The sequence below is a fragment of the Lathamus discolor genome, chromosome 5 (assembly GCF_037157495.1).
Source record: "Lathamus discolor isolate bLatDis1 chromosome 5, bLatDis1.hap1, whole genome shotgun sequence".
Classification (NCBI taxonomy): domain Eukaryota; kingdom Metazoa; phylum Chordata; class Aves; order Psittaciformes; family Psittacidae; genus Lathamus; species Lathamus discolor.
Window position 1 is genome coordinate 11,994,629 of NC_088888.1, and position 17,489 is coordinate 12,012,117.

General features: G+C 40.3%; 1 protein-coding gene across 2 annotated transcripts in view; it reads left to right on the forward strand.

Annotated features, from left to right (window-relative positions):
- Nucleotides 1-1,063: 1,063 nt before the first annotated feature.
- TMEM63A (transmembrane protein 63A) overlaps nt 1,064-17,489 on the forward strand; it is a 31,063-nt gene continuing 14,637 nt past the window's right edge. Inside the window, exons 1-12 of one of the 2 annotated variants that reach the window (XM_065679769.1) lie at nt 1,064-1,219; nt 3,070-3,265; nt 5,399-5,478; nt 7,015-7,078; nt 8,476-8,513; nt 9,679-9,821; nt 12,231-12,282; nt 13,427-13,535; nt 13,911-13,981; nt 14,728-14,808; nt 15,423-15,546; nt 16,613-16,746. In XM_065679769.1, the coding sequence (XP_065535841.1) occupies nt 3,080-3,265; nt 5,399-5,478; nt 7,015-7,078; nt 8,476-8,513; nt 9,679-9,821; nt 12,231-12,282; nt 13,427-13,535; nt 13,911-13,981; nt 14,728-14,808; nt 15,423-15,546; nt 16,613-16,746 (1,082 nt within the window). In that variant the 5' untranslated portion in view covers nt 1,064-1,219; nt 3,070-3,079. Of the gene's footprint in view, nt 1,220-2,198; nt 2,372-3,069; nt 3,266-5,398; nt 5,479-7,014; nt 7,079-8,475; nt 8,514-9,678; nt 9,822-12,230; nt 12,283-13,426; nt 13,536-13,910; nt 13,982-14,727; nt 14,809-15,422; nt 15,547-16,612; nt 16,747-17,489 lie in introns of those variants that run through there. The other variant, XM_065679768.1, reaches the window with a different exon arrangement.

Genomic DNA, 17,489 nt, shown 5'->3' on the forward strand with positions numbered 1-17,489 from the left:
TCTTCATCTCTACTGCTAGAGACGCCTTGATGCCCAGCATCCTGTGGGCTGGGAATCAGTTTCATCCCAGATCTGTCACAGGCACATTAAGTTAAAACTGCCTAGGTTTCGTTTTTTTCCAATTTACAACATTGGAATGCTATCTCTCAGTATAGCTGTGTGGAGACAAAAGGCTTTGACTATTTTGTGGAACAGTCATGTTACTATCATAACTTAACATCTTTCAGAGTTACCTTAGCATATGGGCTGCTCCATTTGTACCTGCACGCTTGTCCACTTCACCAGATTGGGAACTGTGAAGTCTCTCTTGAAATCTCACATATCTTCTTTTTTATTATCACTATTTTTTATTTTTTTCTATGAAAAGCTCTGTTTGGGTCTCAGTTTTTTCAATGGTAGTGGATAACGAGAGTCCTAGAGGCACAAAATGGCTTCCTCCAAACCAGAGCACTGTAGCCCACACTGAGAAACCACAAAGTAGTTTCGAAATCCTTCATTCTTTACCAAAGGTTTTATCTGTAGGATCTGGCATAAAACTTTCTTAGCTATGAACATCGGAAATAGCTGTTGTAAACCATTGCAGATGCAATTTCAGCGTTGTTTCATGAAGGCAATGTTTGGCTCAAGCTGTTCATGGCAGGGGGCTGGAACTAGATGATCTTTAAGATCCTTTCCAACTCAAACCATGTCTGTGATTCTGTGCTTTAAAGGCAGGTTCTTTGGCATACACAGGCCTCCAGCCTGAAGCTCTTGCTCGTGGCATGGGGAATAAACCCAGCTCCCACCACGGCTCCAGGTGTCTGAAACAAAACTTCGCTGACTAAAACCGGGGGATCGCATCTCCCCCCTGCCATGCCATGTTGGTGATAGATGAGATGGAACACAAAGAACGACAGCAACTCGCCCCCGGTTATTTCACTACGTGGTCCTTTCCCTAAGGAGAACACTCCAGGGTCTGGAAAAGAAAGGTACAAAATGGCACCCGTGTCCCCACAACAAACACAGTTGCCTGCGGGGCCGAGCTACCCCGTCAAAGAAGACAGGAGGACGGCGAGCAATGGCCGCCGCCCCGACCCGTCACGCATGCGCGGCTGCCGGGACTTGTTGCTGGAGCTCGTAACTTCGGGCTTGGGACGGTGCCTTGGTGCTGCGCCCCGTGTGGTGACGAGCCGGGAGGGAAGGGGAAGGGAAGGGAGAGGCCGCGGCCACCGCGGTGCAGGTAAGGGAGGGCGGGAGCAGCCCTTGTCAGCTGCGCTGTGCGGGCACCGGCCGGGCAGAGGCTACTTGAGGTGGCCGCCGGGAGGGGATCGGGCTGAGGTGAGCCCTGACGGGTGGCCGGGGCTGCCGGCTCCCCTCCGCCCGGCCCTCCTGAGGGAGCCGGCCTCTTCCCCGGGCCGCCTCCTCGCTCCCTCGTCAGTGCCCGCAGGGGACCCTCGGCGGGCTCGGGGCGGGGAGCGGGCGGCCCTGGGGGCGTCCCGTCCCTGTGGGGCGAGGGCTGCCCCCGCATGTTCGTTACCCTGAGGCGAGCAAGGAGCTGGGGCATTCACTCCCTGCGGGTTTTCCGTGTGCCGCCCGGGAAACGGGCCTTGACACCCCCGTTTCACACCCTCCCCGGGCCGGAGCCGCTGTCAGGGTCCCAGCCCGGAGAAGGGAGGTGGTTTCTCGTTTATGGAGCCCTCAGCGGTGCTCGCCTTGCCTCGAAAGGTGGCCAAGTGCCTCTTACCGAGTTGCTGCAGCGCAAATCCACCCGTGGCAGGTCTTGCCGTTCTCTTTATCTTCCTGACAGCCGGCTTACTTAAAAATAATAGCTTTTAAGAACTGGGAACTGTGTCTGATAAGATACGTGTGTTACATGAAACTTAGTGTGCTGTCTGTGCAGTTATGGGGAAGGTTTCAGAAGTGTGTTCAATAGTGCCTTCTCTTTTGCAACACTCAATTTGCATGCTTAGAAAGCAAGTATAGATCCCCGGCACACGTTGGTTTGTTTATGTGTTTCCCTGTGATGAAACGTGTCATTTGGGACAGAACTTCTTTCCCACCATGTCACACAGTCCAGTATTTAGTAAAAGCTGGTTTGGAAGGAGTATTCTCCATGCTGATTTCCTGCTGTTTAAAGGGAGAACTTGCAGTTATAAATAATCTTGGTTTGGTTTTGTTTTCAGCATCCAGAATAGTGCTGCCATCAGACACGTGCATTCCTCTTACAAAGGCTTGGTATCCCACAAGCAGTGTCCCTGGACCTGTGTGATGAATGCCTTATTTGCTTTCAGAGGGTAGTTTTTTTTGGAGTATGCTTTCCTCATGAATTTGGCAGTCAGAAGGGTGTTATGCATGAAACGTGCTTTTGTCCAGACTACATTGGAGCCATCAGGTTGGTAAGATACAAGAAAAGAAATGCTTGAAGTGGAAAGTCCCAAAATAAGTGAGCAATTGCCTGTGGTAATAAAAAGCCATTTGTATCAGCAGCCGAATCTTGTTCATTCTTTTATATTACCACATTATCTCAGCAGGTCAGTTGATAAAATGAGGTAGATTGCTGTTCTCTTAGTTAGAAATACTCTTTGTTCCTTCTTGTTCATGGTGCATTAGTGGGAAATTAGTTAATCTCTAGGTCTTGACATTTTTTAATACAAAGTTCATGAGCTGGTATATTCAACACATGCTCATCAACTAGGAGCAAAATCTTCAGCTGTCACTGTTGGAATATTTGGTGCCCCATGTTACTCCTAAAATCGGAACCCAGGCAGGGATAAGTAGTTTGATACAAGAGCTTAGAAGACAGAGAAGTTTTGTTTGTGTAGGTCTTTAGTCGTCTTCCTCAGGTGTGTGTACAGAATATGGTTGGTTGGATGCCTGGAACTCTCACTGGGCACTGCTAGTAACTGAGGCTGTCAGTTACTGTGAAGTATTTTACAGGTGAAGGGGAAAGTTTGTCAAAGATAACTTTTTTTTCCGAAGTAGCTTCCTGGTTGAATCTTTCTGCTGTTTTTATACTTGCAGTATTAGTATATCTCACAAATACCAGGCAGGCTTTTCACATGGTTGTCTCTCTTTTCTGCTTTTTTAAAGGAAACACAAAATGAACCCTTTCTTTTTCCTGGGTCTTGGACATTCTCATCTAGTCTACTTCTGGAATAGAAGTCTACCTTTCAATTCAACAAATGAGACATACTGCTACAGCACTGCCCAGGGCAGCACAGTGCTCCAAGGTGTAACTTTTGGTGGAATCCCGACTGTCCTGCTGCTTGATGTAACCTTCTTTTTTGTAAGTCCAGTTTCTGTTTCTTGTATTGAAAATATCTCTGGCCTTCTCAGAAGCGAGGTTCTTCAGAATTCTCCTTATTTATCAGGAAATTTGTTTCTGAGCATCTTCAACGTAAGAAATGTGCTAGGGCCATCCTGGGAACATCAAAACACTTTAACAAGCATCCCATATATGTGGGATGGCTGTGCCACCGAATGTTCGATGTGTAGATGTAGAGAGAGGGCCTGTATGTGGATTCATGGTAAGCTTTATAGTGGTAGCTCAAGGTCCTATGTTTTGTCTTAACTGCAGCAACATTTTTTCCTTATTCTGGGTTTAAGTACTAGGTACCTTTTCAGGAAGGGAACATCTTTAATAACTTGATTGGTTTTCCAAAGGGAATACTCTATGCAAAATTGGTCATTTCACAAACTTTTTAAACATTAGATTTTATGAAGCTGTTAAGGAAATAATGTTCTGATCAGCTCAGTCCTGACAAAAGGAGGATTAATTGCTGCTCTGGAGGCTCCAGGACAGGCCTGAGACTCCAATAAAACTTAGTTATTTCTGTGATCTACATGGTCTTAAGCCACATGAAAAAGCTGTAGACCTCCAAATTAGCCTGATGAGTGAGGTTTGTGGTAGTAAAATGAGACTGAAGGGATGACATAGTTCCTGAGTTCTAGAAAGCCTCTGTGGAGAAAAAAAACCCTACCTGTTTAAGATCTGAGCTGGTAGTTCTGTGGGAATGTAGAGTATGTTTTTAACAGTCATGGAGTAGCATTAAGTATTACTGATCTGGTGTATGCAGCATGCTACCATAAATCCATTTTTAGAGGATGTACAGTATTTACTGTTTTGTGTGACTGATGGCACAGCGTTTGGTAAGATTTAGTTGGAGTGTTTGGGAGAACTTTAATTGTTAAGCTGTGGTTGATTTTTAAGATACTGAGTCTCTGCTTTTGAGTTCCTTGATGTTGAACTCTCCTATCAAACAGCATTATGTAGTTAGATGCAGTGTAGAAGGCTTCTCTCTTCTTCAAGTGCCAAATACTGCAATTTATTGAGCAACTTCTGCATTCCTGTTTTCATGACATGTTTACTGCAGATCCCCCCAGTAACTGTCAGTTGATGGGTTTCTGAATATTATTTCTAGGCTGGTTTCCTAAGGAAGTGAGGTTTATATATTGTATACTCTTCCCATTTTTGCCTGTCAGTTCCTCCTGATAACCATAAAACATGTTACGCAATTTCAACCAAAGTTGTCAAAGAGACTTTCCTGCTTACGTTAAACTTAATGGCAAGTTGAAGAAGGAAGATTTAAATTAATAATCCTTGTTGGCGGAAAGGCTTTTATAGGAAGATTATATTTATTGTGAAATGTGGAAATTAGCTGTGTAATCCTGACACATAGATAATCTTGACGCATATCCCAGCTGGCTAGTCGGTGTTTGCATAGATCCAGGTAAGTTACACCACTTTCTAGCCAAACAGGTATGGGATGTAGGAGGGGCTGGAAGGTGAGGGTGTGTGATGCATATGCATAGAAAACAGGCCTTGTTACTTCTGTTTCATTGCTTCAGTGTACAAAGCAACTCATTTTTAAAGAAAGAAATGCATCTGTGAAATACAATGGTTTATTGTCATCTTTGTTTTCTTGTCATCTTTTAAAAAGTAAAAATACAGCGAAGAGAGAAAAAAATACATTGCAGGGATCAAATACAAGTTTCTGGGGTTTATGAGTTGTAATAATACATTACTTTTTTAGGGATAAAAATAAGTCACATACTTGAGAAAGTAGCTGAACCCCCAGCAGCCTGTTTACATCACTGTTGTCTTCCATCATAGTTCTGGTCATTAAGTCGTGAATGTGTAAAGGTGTATTTATGAAAGTTCTGACTTCCTCTCAAGTACTGCTTGCTTCTTTTCCTGTCACCAACCTTCATATACTTGCAGTTCAGAAGTACTTTTCCATGCAGTTCTCCTCTATAAATTAAAAGAGGAAGGCAGGTGTTCTCATCCTTTGGTCCCAGTGTTCTTTGTAGCATGGCCACCATTGGGTTGGTTAGCATATGACAATTGGTTTAGGAGCCAGGACAGCATTTTTTGACAGTGGAAAAATCGATATTCAAAATTCTTATTTTTCTTTTCTAGGTTTTAATATTACTGTTTTCTGTTATAAGAAAGAGATTCTGGGACTACGGTCGTGTTGCTCTGGTGTCAGAAGCTGAAAGGTAAAAAAGATAGGCAATCAGACTGATTTGTTGAAACGGGGGAATGTGGAACTAAGTACAGTAAATATGGCTTAAATGAAGTGCATTTGTATCAGATATGTTTGGAACCACATGCACGTATTTGTTAAAAATGTCTTTGTGCTGCTTTGTGTGAAATAGGCCCCACTCAAAGTTACTCTTTGTGGTTTCAGTAATAGAGTTGTGTGCTTGACATCATCATAAATTTCATTTTACAGTTGTGGGTTGAGGAAGCGGAGGTAAGAAAATAGGCTGCTTGTCTGCCAACATGTCACATACCCACACGTTGATGTTTTAAAGGTGTTTCTGTGATAGAAAGATATTGACTATTTTGTTTATCTTGGCTCAAGCACAGAGCTCCCTGTGCAGCCTGTGCTATAAAATTTCTGAGGAGTTTTTAAATAAAGAAATGTATTCTTTAGCAGAAACCAGCAGGTTTCTGGAATTCTTTGCTGATTTTCAGAAATACTGTAAATAAGCTTTTGATTATTTATTTTTAAATGTTATTTTTGCAGGATGATGTCTTAGGGTGTTAAAAAGCTAGCTGTCTGTTTACGAAGTGGATGAACTTTAACAGCAAGCCTCTTCCTGGTATTAGTGGTGGAACTAAGTTGTAAATTCACAACTAAGCATCAGGAAAAAACTCAAAATGTGGTTTTAGGTGTAATCCATTACAGTTGTGAAATGAATATGGTGGGGAGAAAAAAGGAATGGCAATAACTGAGATGGCTTCAATCCAGGTGGCTCAGTCAGCAAGAATGAAGATGCTCTGGTATAGGCTTCCATGTTGTCTGTAAAGGCCTGCATGGGACAAACAGATCATTGGGCAGTCAGGCATCCAGGAGCCTATGTTACTGGCCCTGCTGACTGTGATTTGAGCCATTAGGTCAAAATTATCACAGATACACCTATGAATACACTTCATTTTAACATGTATTGTCCTGTAATTATGGGCACATCACCATTGCAACATTTCTCGTTAGCAACAACTGAAAACAGGTACTCTGCTGTTTTTGAGGGCTACAGAGTCTAGCCTTGCTGCAGGACTTTGTTTTGTGTGAGGAAGTGGCTTGGCAGGTAAGCAATTTAATTGTGTGGAGAAATTCTGAGCAGTGGCTGTAAGATGAAGGAAGAAAGGTGGAGGGAAAAGAGGTGATGTTTTGTAATGAGGAATATCTGAACAGGAAGCTAGCTTGCAAATCTGATTCTTGCCAGGCTTCCAAATCCGTGTTACATTCTTCTATGTTACTGTGGTTTTAATAGCCCAATAAAACATTATTTTCTCTCTAGTTCAGTTACACGCTCTCACATCAGGAGCTCACATCCCCCCTTTTCAAGATCAGACATAGCACACATTTCTGTAATTAAGCATATGCTGCGAGGTGAAAACCACAGCTGTGAAATACAGTGAAAAAGTGTTTTTGTAGTTACTTCAGGATTGTTAAAGTTGAAATAATTCTGTGGAATTCCATCTTCTGTTATTAAAGATAGTTAAAAGCAGCATTTAATGTATTTTAGTGAATCAAGATACAACAGATTGTCAACATCTTCATCAGTACCTGAAGATCTTGAATATGATAAGGTAAGTATTGTAGAATTTTGGTAAGTTTTTCCAATATAAGCTGTTTAATGGAATCTGTTGTAATTTGCCATACCACCTAACCCAATGAATCAGTCATTAAACTGGAAGGCCATCTATATGCAAAAATAAGTGATGCATTATTTACTGTTTTTACAGGACCTGTTTGTTTCCTGACAGACTATTCCTGTATCATAAACCAGTATCTTATGTCATTGTTTTTAAGTATCTTTATTATTACTTATTACTATTATTTCAAAGGCTGTCTAGTAAGTATTTTGTACTTAACAGCTCAAAAAGTTACATTATTGCAAATAATACCCAGCTGGTCTTTATAATACGTTGTTTTCCTCACAACATTGAGGAAACTGGATTGCAAATGTCAGGCCAGTAATAGTGCTATGTACTCTTAATATTAAGGCTGGTTTGGAGTGGAAGATAGTTTTGTGGCCAGACTTTTAATTGGTTCCCTCGTTGGTCTCTCTGGAGTCTTTGAATTCATGTACCTCTATAATTTTGTGTTGCAGCTTCAGAGTGAACCATGCAAGTGTTGTGCAATTGTGGCAACCTATGTTTTAACCTTTTATATATGCATTGACTTAATATCTAGCTTTGCAACTAAATAACTGCGTGAGCATCAAAAGCACACTGGTGGTTGATCAGGATTGCTCTGCTGTTTGTGTAGTTTTCTTCATCTTTTGAAAAATGCTAAAGCAACTTTGTCACTGAAACTGTTGAATAAAAACGTCTCTTTACTTGGCTCCTATTAGCTTGAAAGAAGAGGTCTTTTGAGAGAGAAGGGTTTGGGTGTTCTTTGAACTGTACTGGAACATTCATTGAGTTGTGATCTCTGCTGTACAGTTTCAGAGGAGGATTTGTAAACGTATATACGAAGCCTTTCTGCTAATGTCATCACAGTGTTGTTTCTAACTGCTATTTAACTCATTAACTTGTATTAGACTCTCATGGAGTTTATCCTTAAGATTGGAGAGTATCTGGAAATGGTTTTGGAAAAGATAATCACTTTTCCTGCTCTAAAAGAATCCATTAAAAATAAATCCTTAGAAGCCTCATCTTGACTTCCATTCACTGGGATTTGGGCATGCTTGTATAAATTTTAAGAAGCCCAAGTGATAAACATGGAAGTAATGAGAAAAAGAACAACAAACAAAACAACAACCCTTAAATACTCTCTGAAAACAGACATATGAAGTACCCTGTGAAAAATATGTAGACTCTTAGGTATTTTTTCTGTATGTTTCTAAATGATGACTTTGGAGCAACTGACTGCCAGGGTTTTAGCTAAGAGGTTGACTTAATGGAAACACTTCTCTTAATTGTATAGATTAGAGACTGGTTTTTGTATGTTAGTTCCTAAAAACTTCCTTCTTGATTTATAGGGGTTTTGTTCTTGGATGACAGCTGCTTTTCGGATGCAGTAAGTAAATGAAACAGCAAAGAACAGCACAGCTCAATATTTCTCTTTTTAATTAAAAAGGGGGGTTGCATTCAAAAATGGTTTGGGGTGGAGGTTGTTTTTTTTTTTTTTAGTAGGATGTAATGCAAACAGTGATACAGGTGCCTCTGATGGGCTGGCAAAAGAATATAAAAACACAGCTGATGGGAATACTTCTTCAGGATGCAGTTATCCTCCTGGCAGCCCAGGGACTTCCTGATCTTGTGACAGTGTGTGAATCTATGGTATTTATATGGATTCTGAGCTGATAACTAGGCTCTAGGCTTTCACTCTTCAAAGAGCACTGTGTGGGTGTTCCCCTGTTTGAAGCCAGCAGGGCCTCAGGCAGCAAGTGGGGTTTCCCTGCAAGGATTTCTGTGGAGAATTGGTGGTTTAGTTGAGGCTGGAAATGACTGACGGGGAAAAACCCATCCCACTGTTTCCCAGAAACTGAGCATTAGGCATGTAATGTTCTTTCTTTATGTCTCTTAGGGTTTGGTAAATTGTGATTTTAAAAAATCAGTTTCCAATTTGGGTCCATTGGAACAAGGAGGAGTGGAGATTGGAGCTGTCTTTCTCCATTTTTGCTAGTTCAGTTCCTTCCTTTTCCAAGAATTCCTACTTTAATGATCTGTCCTGCTGAAAAAGGGTAGATGATGAGAGTTCATTCTGAAGCCTGTTCATATCTTCTGTTAATTGGGTGTTATAAGAGTAAAGTGATTGTATAGTAATTTTCCTCATGGGGAGCCCTTATGGAGATGAATGAACACCCATCACAGTGTGATCTTAAATTTTGAGAGCTAGATGTTCAACCCTAAGACTCTCATAAAGCAAGAGGTCACAGCAAATGACTTTGTCCTCTTTCAGGCTGATAAAAAAGACCTTGGATTTTTATTTGCTTTTCAGATTACTTGTTTCCATCTTCAATTCCCTCATGTTAATTTTTGGGTGGTGATACTGCACAAGGAAAAAACACTTTTGGAGGTTAAATTTCTATGTGAAAGAACACAACCATATTGAAAACTGATAGGGATTGATGGAGATGTCACTGGGTAGACTAAGAAAGTAGTATATATTCAGAAACCATACCCTAGAACCTTAAAGATACCAAGTAGACTGATCATGTGCTTTTCTGTCTGTGATGCAGTGATGATGAGATCCATGAGAGATGTGGTGAAGATGCCATACATTACCTTGCCTTCCAGCGGCACATCATCTGTTTGCTGATTGCTGTCAGCATTTTGTCTGTGTGTGTCATATTACCTGTCAACCTGTCGGGTGATCTACTTGGTAAGAAGTTTTATTTTGTATTCTGAAAAGAATTTTGTGGTTTATACAATTGTAAAAACTTTTAGATGGCAAACCACATGCAGACATGGACAACTAGACCTAGAAGGCTCAAGTCAGGATTAGCTTTACCTGTGCCCTCTTAACTGGTGTTTATCTAGGCACTCCTTAGGATTTTTATTGATGGTGTTTGCCAATGGAAACTGGCTTCACAGCTGAGAAATCTTTTCCTGGTGTCCAGTCTAAATCTCTTGCTGCAATCTAAGATCATTATTTTTTGACCTGTCACTGGGGAGAATAGATTATTCATTTCCTCTTTGAATATCCTTAAAACTGCTTAATGATTATGAATTCATCATCTTTTTGATAAATCAGACCAGTTAATTTGGTCATTAATGAGAAATATTTTCCATTTGGCTGCTCATAAGATCAATAAAATAATCATCCATCCTATGAAGTTTTTTAAATCTAGCTAGGCTGTCTCCCATTATTCCTTTCTGTCTTGGTTTGCAGCCCAAAACTGGATAAATCTTCTTGCTGAGACTGTGTCAGTGCTGACTAGACAAAAGATTTATTTCCTGTTTCTTGCTGTCTAGTCATGGTTATGTCTGCAAATGTGACACCTCTTTGCATTATAAACTCACACTCAACAGATACAGTATATGTGTCCTCTAGTCTGCCATTCAGGTTGCTAATGAGAATACTGGTGGACAGAATGCTGTTAAACTCTGTTTAAACATTCTTCTATTTTTTTATAATGAGCTCTTACAAGCCCATTAAGACAGCATTGGTATGAATCTGCCTATTTTGACTGTCTTGTCAAGATGATGTTTGCAGAGTTGTTCGTAATTAATCATCTTGGTGAATAGTGATGCAAAGAAAAAGCACTAATTCATTTGGTTTTCCCAGGGGTTCTCAAGCAGAGTGCTTACTTGTGTTTTGTTTGTTGTTATACCACAATAGTTGCATTTTATTTTTTGTACTGAATCTTGCTGACCTTTGTCTCTATAATTTACTCTCTCCTATTGTCCTTAATAATGTGTCTTAGTTTTTGTTTTTGGTTTACTTCTACCTGTGTTTTAAAGAGCTTTGTGACTTAGCCCTCATTTGTAATGGAATATTTAGTACCTATGCCTTTAATACTCTTTTTTTTTGTGGAACTGCCATCTCTGACTTCCTTTTTATAAGCTGTTTCTTATCAATTTCCTGTTTATATTAAGATCTGCTTTCTTAAAGACCGTTGCTGAGTTGGTTTGGTTTTTTTTTCTTCTTTGAATTTTATTTCTCTTTTTGTTCTTTCAAAGAACACTTTATCACTTCACAGTCACTTCTCCTTCCCTGCTTTACATCTCTGTGTTGTCAGCCTAGTTGCACAGAATCAAATGAAATACAGCTCCTGCCCTAGTTGCTATCTTATGTCATTTGTGAAGAGGGGATTGCCAGTGCCCTGAAAGAACTTGCAGGATGTAGTTCTCTGTTCTGGTTTAGTTTCTGCCTGTACGTTTACACCAAAATAGATTTCGTAATACACATAAATTTGTGTGCACTGTCCTTCTCTAGCTACAGTTTGTAAAAGTTGTAGTATTTTGGATACCAGTAGATGCTCTCTGTTAATTCAAATGTCAGAGTATGTCTGGCCTTCTAAAGAAGGATAATACAGCCTCTCTTTTCCTACATTAACTTTTATGATGATAGGAAATACAGCTGAAAATCAAAGATGAAGTTTTAGTGTTTCTCCCCTTCTTCCTCCCCTTCCACCATATGTTGATTTTGTGCATTTGCAGTTTCTTTTTGTTGTGATGACTTGCAATGTGGCTCAACAGACTGTGCTAAAAGACTGTTTAGTTTTCCATATACACTGAGCTCTTTTTCCTTTGTGAACATGTACTCAATTTCCACTTACATTATCATTTTCTTTAAATACTTGACAGTCTAGAGAAACAATGTCATATAAACTCTTTCCTTCTTGACCTTAGTAAGGTTATCAGTGCCATTTTGTCAACACTGAATTAATGCAATTTAAAAACCTGAGATAAGAAATCAGTTAAGATGGAATGAAAATGTGAAGGAAATATGTTCAAGTCCCTGAGTAGTGTTGCTAATGGGCATGAATGGAGATTGGAGGGAGAAAGGGAGACCCTGGAAAGATCTAGCATTTAGGCTTTCAAAATAAACTAATCTTTCTCTTGATGAGTTGAATGTGGTCTAATTCTGGGGCTTTTTTCCCAGCTTTAAAATGCAATACAGTAAACCAGCACTGGTTATGATTCTGCATCTTTTTAATAATGAATATGCTCAGCATTAAAAAGAAACATGTCAATATTTTTAAGAAAACAGAATAAAAGCTGACTTTCTAAATTGCATGTGAATGTTGTACCAGTTAATCATGCTGCTTATTTTTGTCCTTCTTAGATAAAGATCCCTATAGTTTTGGAAGAACAACTATAGTAAACTTGCAAACTGGGTAAGTAAATCTTTCAGAGTACTTTTATGCTTATGTGTTTCCTTCCATAGTCTAACACATGAATTGATACTTGCAGCGTGGCTTATGGGGTAGAATTTACTTATTCACTCTTCATCAGCTGAAACTGGGATACATTCTGCTTCAGGCTATGCAGTTACAGTGCTGATAAGAAATCTAGAGGCTTGGCTCCTACTTTCTCAGCTCTTACTTCTTACACCACATGTTTCTTTTGGCTCATGACTGCACATCTAGAAATTTCAGAAATCTCCACATTAAAAGAAACCATGCTTGAGAAGGAAAATAGGAAAATAAGGCTGACAGCTTTACTAGAATGTGTAACTCAGATGATTTCAATTCCCATACATTAGATTTGTGTGTTTTATGTGTGTGCATCTCTCTCCCATCTGAGATCACAATTAAAATTACTTATATGTGTTTTAAAACAGTCTGTAAAATAGTTGAAGTACAAAGCTGTACATTTTTTCTCTTTTATTACTTGATCACATCCATCCATGACCCTATTTCTCACAGAGTTTCTGCCAATGCACTTTGGGGCTTTTTTAACCATGTTACGAGGCCTAGTAACTGATGGAGACTTCTTGCTTGGTTGGGTTATTTATCTGTAAAACAGGTTCCTGTGTTTTAGGTTATTTGTAATTCTTAATGCTCCTTGCGAAATTTAAGAGGTGTTTGCAGAACAGAACTCCAGGAAGCTCTGAGGAAGGAGCTGTCAGAGAAGCAGAATTTACTCCCTGCATTAGGCTGTTATCAATTGGATTGTGTTCAAGGAGAGTTCAGTTGTTCACTCAGCACAGTAAATAATAAGGCCAATAGAAACCATTTTGGTGATTGACATGATGTGGGCTACTGGTCATCTGAAGGACAAGGCACAAGGCAAATGCTGCCCCAAGATGTCCATGTCACAGAATTCTCTGCAAGCCTGTTACCCGTAGAATTTTATGATAAGCAAGTAACCCTAATGACTGTCCTATGCACCTGCATAGGAGTGACTGGCTACCTGTAACTAACTTTATTTTTGTGTTCAATGAGAGGCTCTGATCTGCTTAGCATTTTAGTGGCTACTTGTATCAGTTGGACGATTAGTTCTTCCTAATTCTCATATTCATAACATTTTGTCCAACAGTAATAATCTTCTTTGGCTGCACACGGTTTTTGCTGTTGTTTACCTTATTCTGACTGTTGTCTTCATGAGACATCACATGAAGTATGTCACATATAAAGAAGAAAACATAGTAAGTTTCTCTTTTGGGGTGGAAAAAAAATCATACAGCATGTTTGCAAGTGGATAATGCTAAAACCCAAAATTACTAACATGCCTCCTGCTTGCTAGAATGTGATGAAACTCGCTGAAAGCAAAGCTCCACTGAGTGAATTAATTGTGAAAATAAATGGAGAGAAGGGGGTTGAGGAGGGATTTGTGAAATTTTGGTGTACCCTATTGCCAGAGTAGAAGGTGAACCTGGTGCTGTCTTGAATAGATGCAGCTCGCATCAAAATCAAAATTTCCTACCTTTTTTCCCCTCTACAACACAGCTACTTGTGCTATGTCACTGCCACCTTTGTATGCTTGTGGTTTCTTGAAATTGGAATTGCAATTTCTCCTGCAGGTTAAGTGCACATTGTTTATAACTGGTCTTCCAAAAGATGCAAAAGAAGAGGCAGTACATGGCCATTTCACGTAAGTTCATAGAATCACAGAATGGTTTGGGTTGGAAAGGACCTTAAAGCTCATCCAGTTCCAACATCCTGTCACAGGCAGGAACACCTTCCACTGCACCAGGTTGCTCCAAGCCCCTGACCTTGAACACTGCCAGGGATGGGGCAGCCACAGCTTCTCTGGGCACCCTGTGCTAGTGCCTCAGCACCCTAACAGGGAACAATTTCTGCCTAATGTCTAATCTAAATCTCCCCTCTGTCAGGTTAAAGCCATTCCCCCTTGTCCTGTCACTACGTGCCCATGTAGAAAGTCCATGCTTGAGTAGTATCATTAGGAATAAGAGATTTAAAATTGTCCTACTAGTTTTATATGCCGATACAGAAATGTTTTTTTGACCATTGCAATGTTTAAAATTCATACTATATTGTCAGTCTTCTAAAAGCATATCTTGTAATCTTTTCTCAATTCTGTCTAAGGAATATTTCAATAAAGTTAGTCAGCTGATCTTAAAATGAGAATCTAAGGAAGTGTCTTGTGTATCCATGCTTTCCATCCAGGCTCCCACACAGCCTTTACTTGGGAATAATGCTGGACATCTCACATTAAAGTAATTTTTAGCAACTGCCTCTTTGGAAGTCTCCCCTGTATGATACCTTATTCAGAAATGAGGTGACTGATTGAGATACTGGTTAGACATCAGTGATACTCTTTGGAACAGTTTCTTCATTGTACTTTCTTATATTTCTCCTGTACTGCTTCTTTTTCAGTGCTGCCTACCCAACTTGCACTGTGCTGGAGGTGCAGCTGTGCTATGATGTAGCCAAGCTTATACATCTGTTCAAAAAAAGGTATTTGTTTTTGTAAGCTACGCAAGTTCAGAATAATTTCATGAATGCTTTGCCAGTCCTTAATGAACATATACCACTAGTGCTAAGCTTGCACACACTAGAAATGAATTCTGCTCTCAAAGTTCTAGTCTGTACTTCAGTTAGATTCAGCTCTGTTTTAAAGTGAGTTGTGGTGTTCAGTCAGTTTCTTGTGTGATACATTGTGTGTTGCATAAGATAAGCTTTGACTTGCTGACTTCATTTATGTATGTATTTATTGTCATGCAGTGCAAAGTGGAAAACTCAACTATTGAATTAATAACTCAGGGGCCCTGCTTCTTTGGAAGAGATGCTGGTCACAGGAGAGAAGAGTGTTAACTTTCGGGCTATACAAGAAATAGCATTGGTCAGGATTTTTTTTTCTGGAGCCTCACCACAAATGTTGGCTGTATAATGCTATTAGATTTGAAAATAGATTATTCTAAGTAGTCAAGGTGTATGTGAATATCTTTGGTGATTGATTAATTTGCTATCAGTCCTTGACATTACTTTCTCTCTTGGGGATTATAATCTTCTTAAGGTTGATGTTGATACTGTTTTCCTGCAAAATGTTATGAATGTATTTTTCTGTCCAGAAAACAGGCAGAAAAAAGCCTGACTTACTATGAACATCTGCATCAGAAGTATGGCAAACGGGTCCAGATCAACCCTAAACCATGTGGTCAATTCTGCTGCTGTGAAGTTAGAGGATGTGAAAGGGTAAGATCATGTTCATTTTTAGTTATGGCTGGGTAGATTGTTAGAAGAGTAGAGAGCAGGTTTTGTGTGATGTCTTGTTGAGCTTCAGAAAATTCTTTTGTTGCAGATGGCTCATCCTTCAAGTTCTTGCACTGTACAGAAATGGAATTCCCCCCAAATTTTGAAATGTAATCTTAGTGTAAAAATTGAAGTACAAGAAAAACTTCCTGTTTCTCATTGTGACGTGATTTGTAATTTGTGGAAGAATCATAGAATGGTTTGGGTTGGAAGAAACTTTAAAGTTCATCCAGTTCCCACCCCTTGCTATGGGGGACGCCTTCCACTAGACCAGGTTACTCCAAGCCCAATGCAGCCTGGCCTTGAACACTGCCAGGGATGGGGCAGCAACAGCTTCTCTGGGCACCCTGTGCCAGTGCCTCACCACCCTCGTAGTAAAGAACTTCTGCCTAAGATTTCATCTCAGTCTCTTCCCTGGCAGGTTAAAGCCATTCCCCCTTGTGCTGTCCCTCTCCACATTTCCTGTAGGCCCCCTTTAGGCACTTGGAAGCTGCTCTAAGGTCTTCTCTTAAGGAGCCCTCTCCTCTCCAGGCTGCACAAGCCAGGCTCTGTCCCCCTGTCTCCAGAGCAAGAGTTGCTCCAGCATTCGTTGCAGGTTTGTGTCCCTCCTCTGTTCTCATTCCAACAGCTCTATATCCCTCTTGTGTTGGGGTCCCTAGAGCTGGATGCAGGACTGCAAGGAGGGTCTCACAAGAGCACAGTAGAGGGGCAGTATCACCTCCCTTGAGCTGCTGCTCATGCTCCTTTTGATGCAGCCAAGGACACGGTTGACTTTCTGAGCTCTAGGCGCATGTTGCTGGGTCATGTTGAGCTTCTCATCAGCCTACACCTCCTCCTCAGCGTTGCTCTTAATCTGCTTTTTGCCCAGCCTGTACTTGTATAAGTAATTTCAGGACGAGAGACTATGAAGTAAAATGAGGACGACAGACTATGGTTTGTGTAGGCTGTATTTTAATGAAGATATTAGCCATCTGGTACTCGGATGTAACAGTCATCCATTTCCCAACAGGAGGATGCTGTAGATTATTATACCAAAGTTACAAACAAACTGATGGAAGAATATTCAAAAGAGGAACAAGCTGTTCACAATAACCCTCTGGGAATGGCTTTTGTAACATTTCAGGAGAAATCTATGGCAACCTAGTAAGTTTTGTCTGCTGTCTTGTTTGTTCTCTTTGAACTGTAATAGTAGAACTGATCTCCTGTTTGTGTCGCTTGTGTGCTTATGTTGGTTCTTTTTCCTTTCTTCTTCTTCATCATCCTGTGGATTTGGGCTGCTTTGTTTTTTGGTAAGTTTTCCTGTAAGTGTGCTTTTAGCATCTGAGCATTGAGTGGAAAATATATCTAAGGGACTAAATGGGTCTGGACACTTACTGGGTAAGGAGCCTTTTTCTTCTCTGTATGCAGTCCCTCAGTGTAGGTTAATAGTAGGCCAGACTAATTGGCTCTTGAATACAAGTTACTGATTTCTCCATTTCTACTGTGCAAATGGTCCAATTACCAAATGATCCCAGTGGGTACAAATTACACTGCTAGTTAGTCATCTCAACCAAGCAGAGTCAGGGACTGACCTGGTCATAGGTGATAGATACTCATTATGTATCTCTTACTTGCTATTACAGATATATGTGTAGGCCTACTATCAGAAGCTGTTCAGTGCTTTTTACTTGGTCATTTGTAGAGAAAATGCATGTAGCCTCTTGTTTTCTGTTGGCTCTTTGTGAGCATCTTTTACTGACACAAAGTGGGCAAAGGGAAGCAGGATTATATTTGTCTTATAAAAATAACACAGCCTCTGATTTAAATAGTCTACGTTCTTTTGACCCTCAAGTTATGTTAGAGAGCCAGTCTTTCAGACTTCTTTTCCATGAAGTCTAGGGTATAGA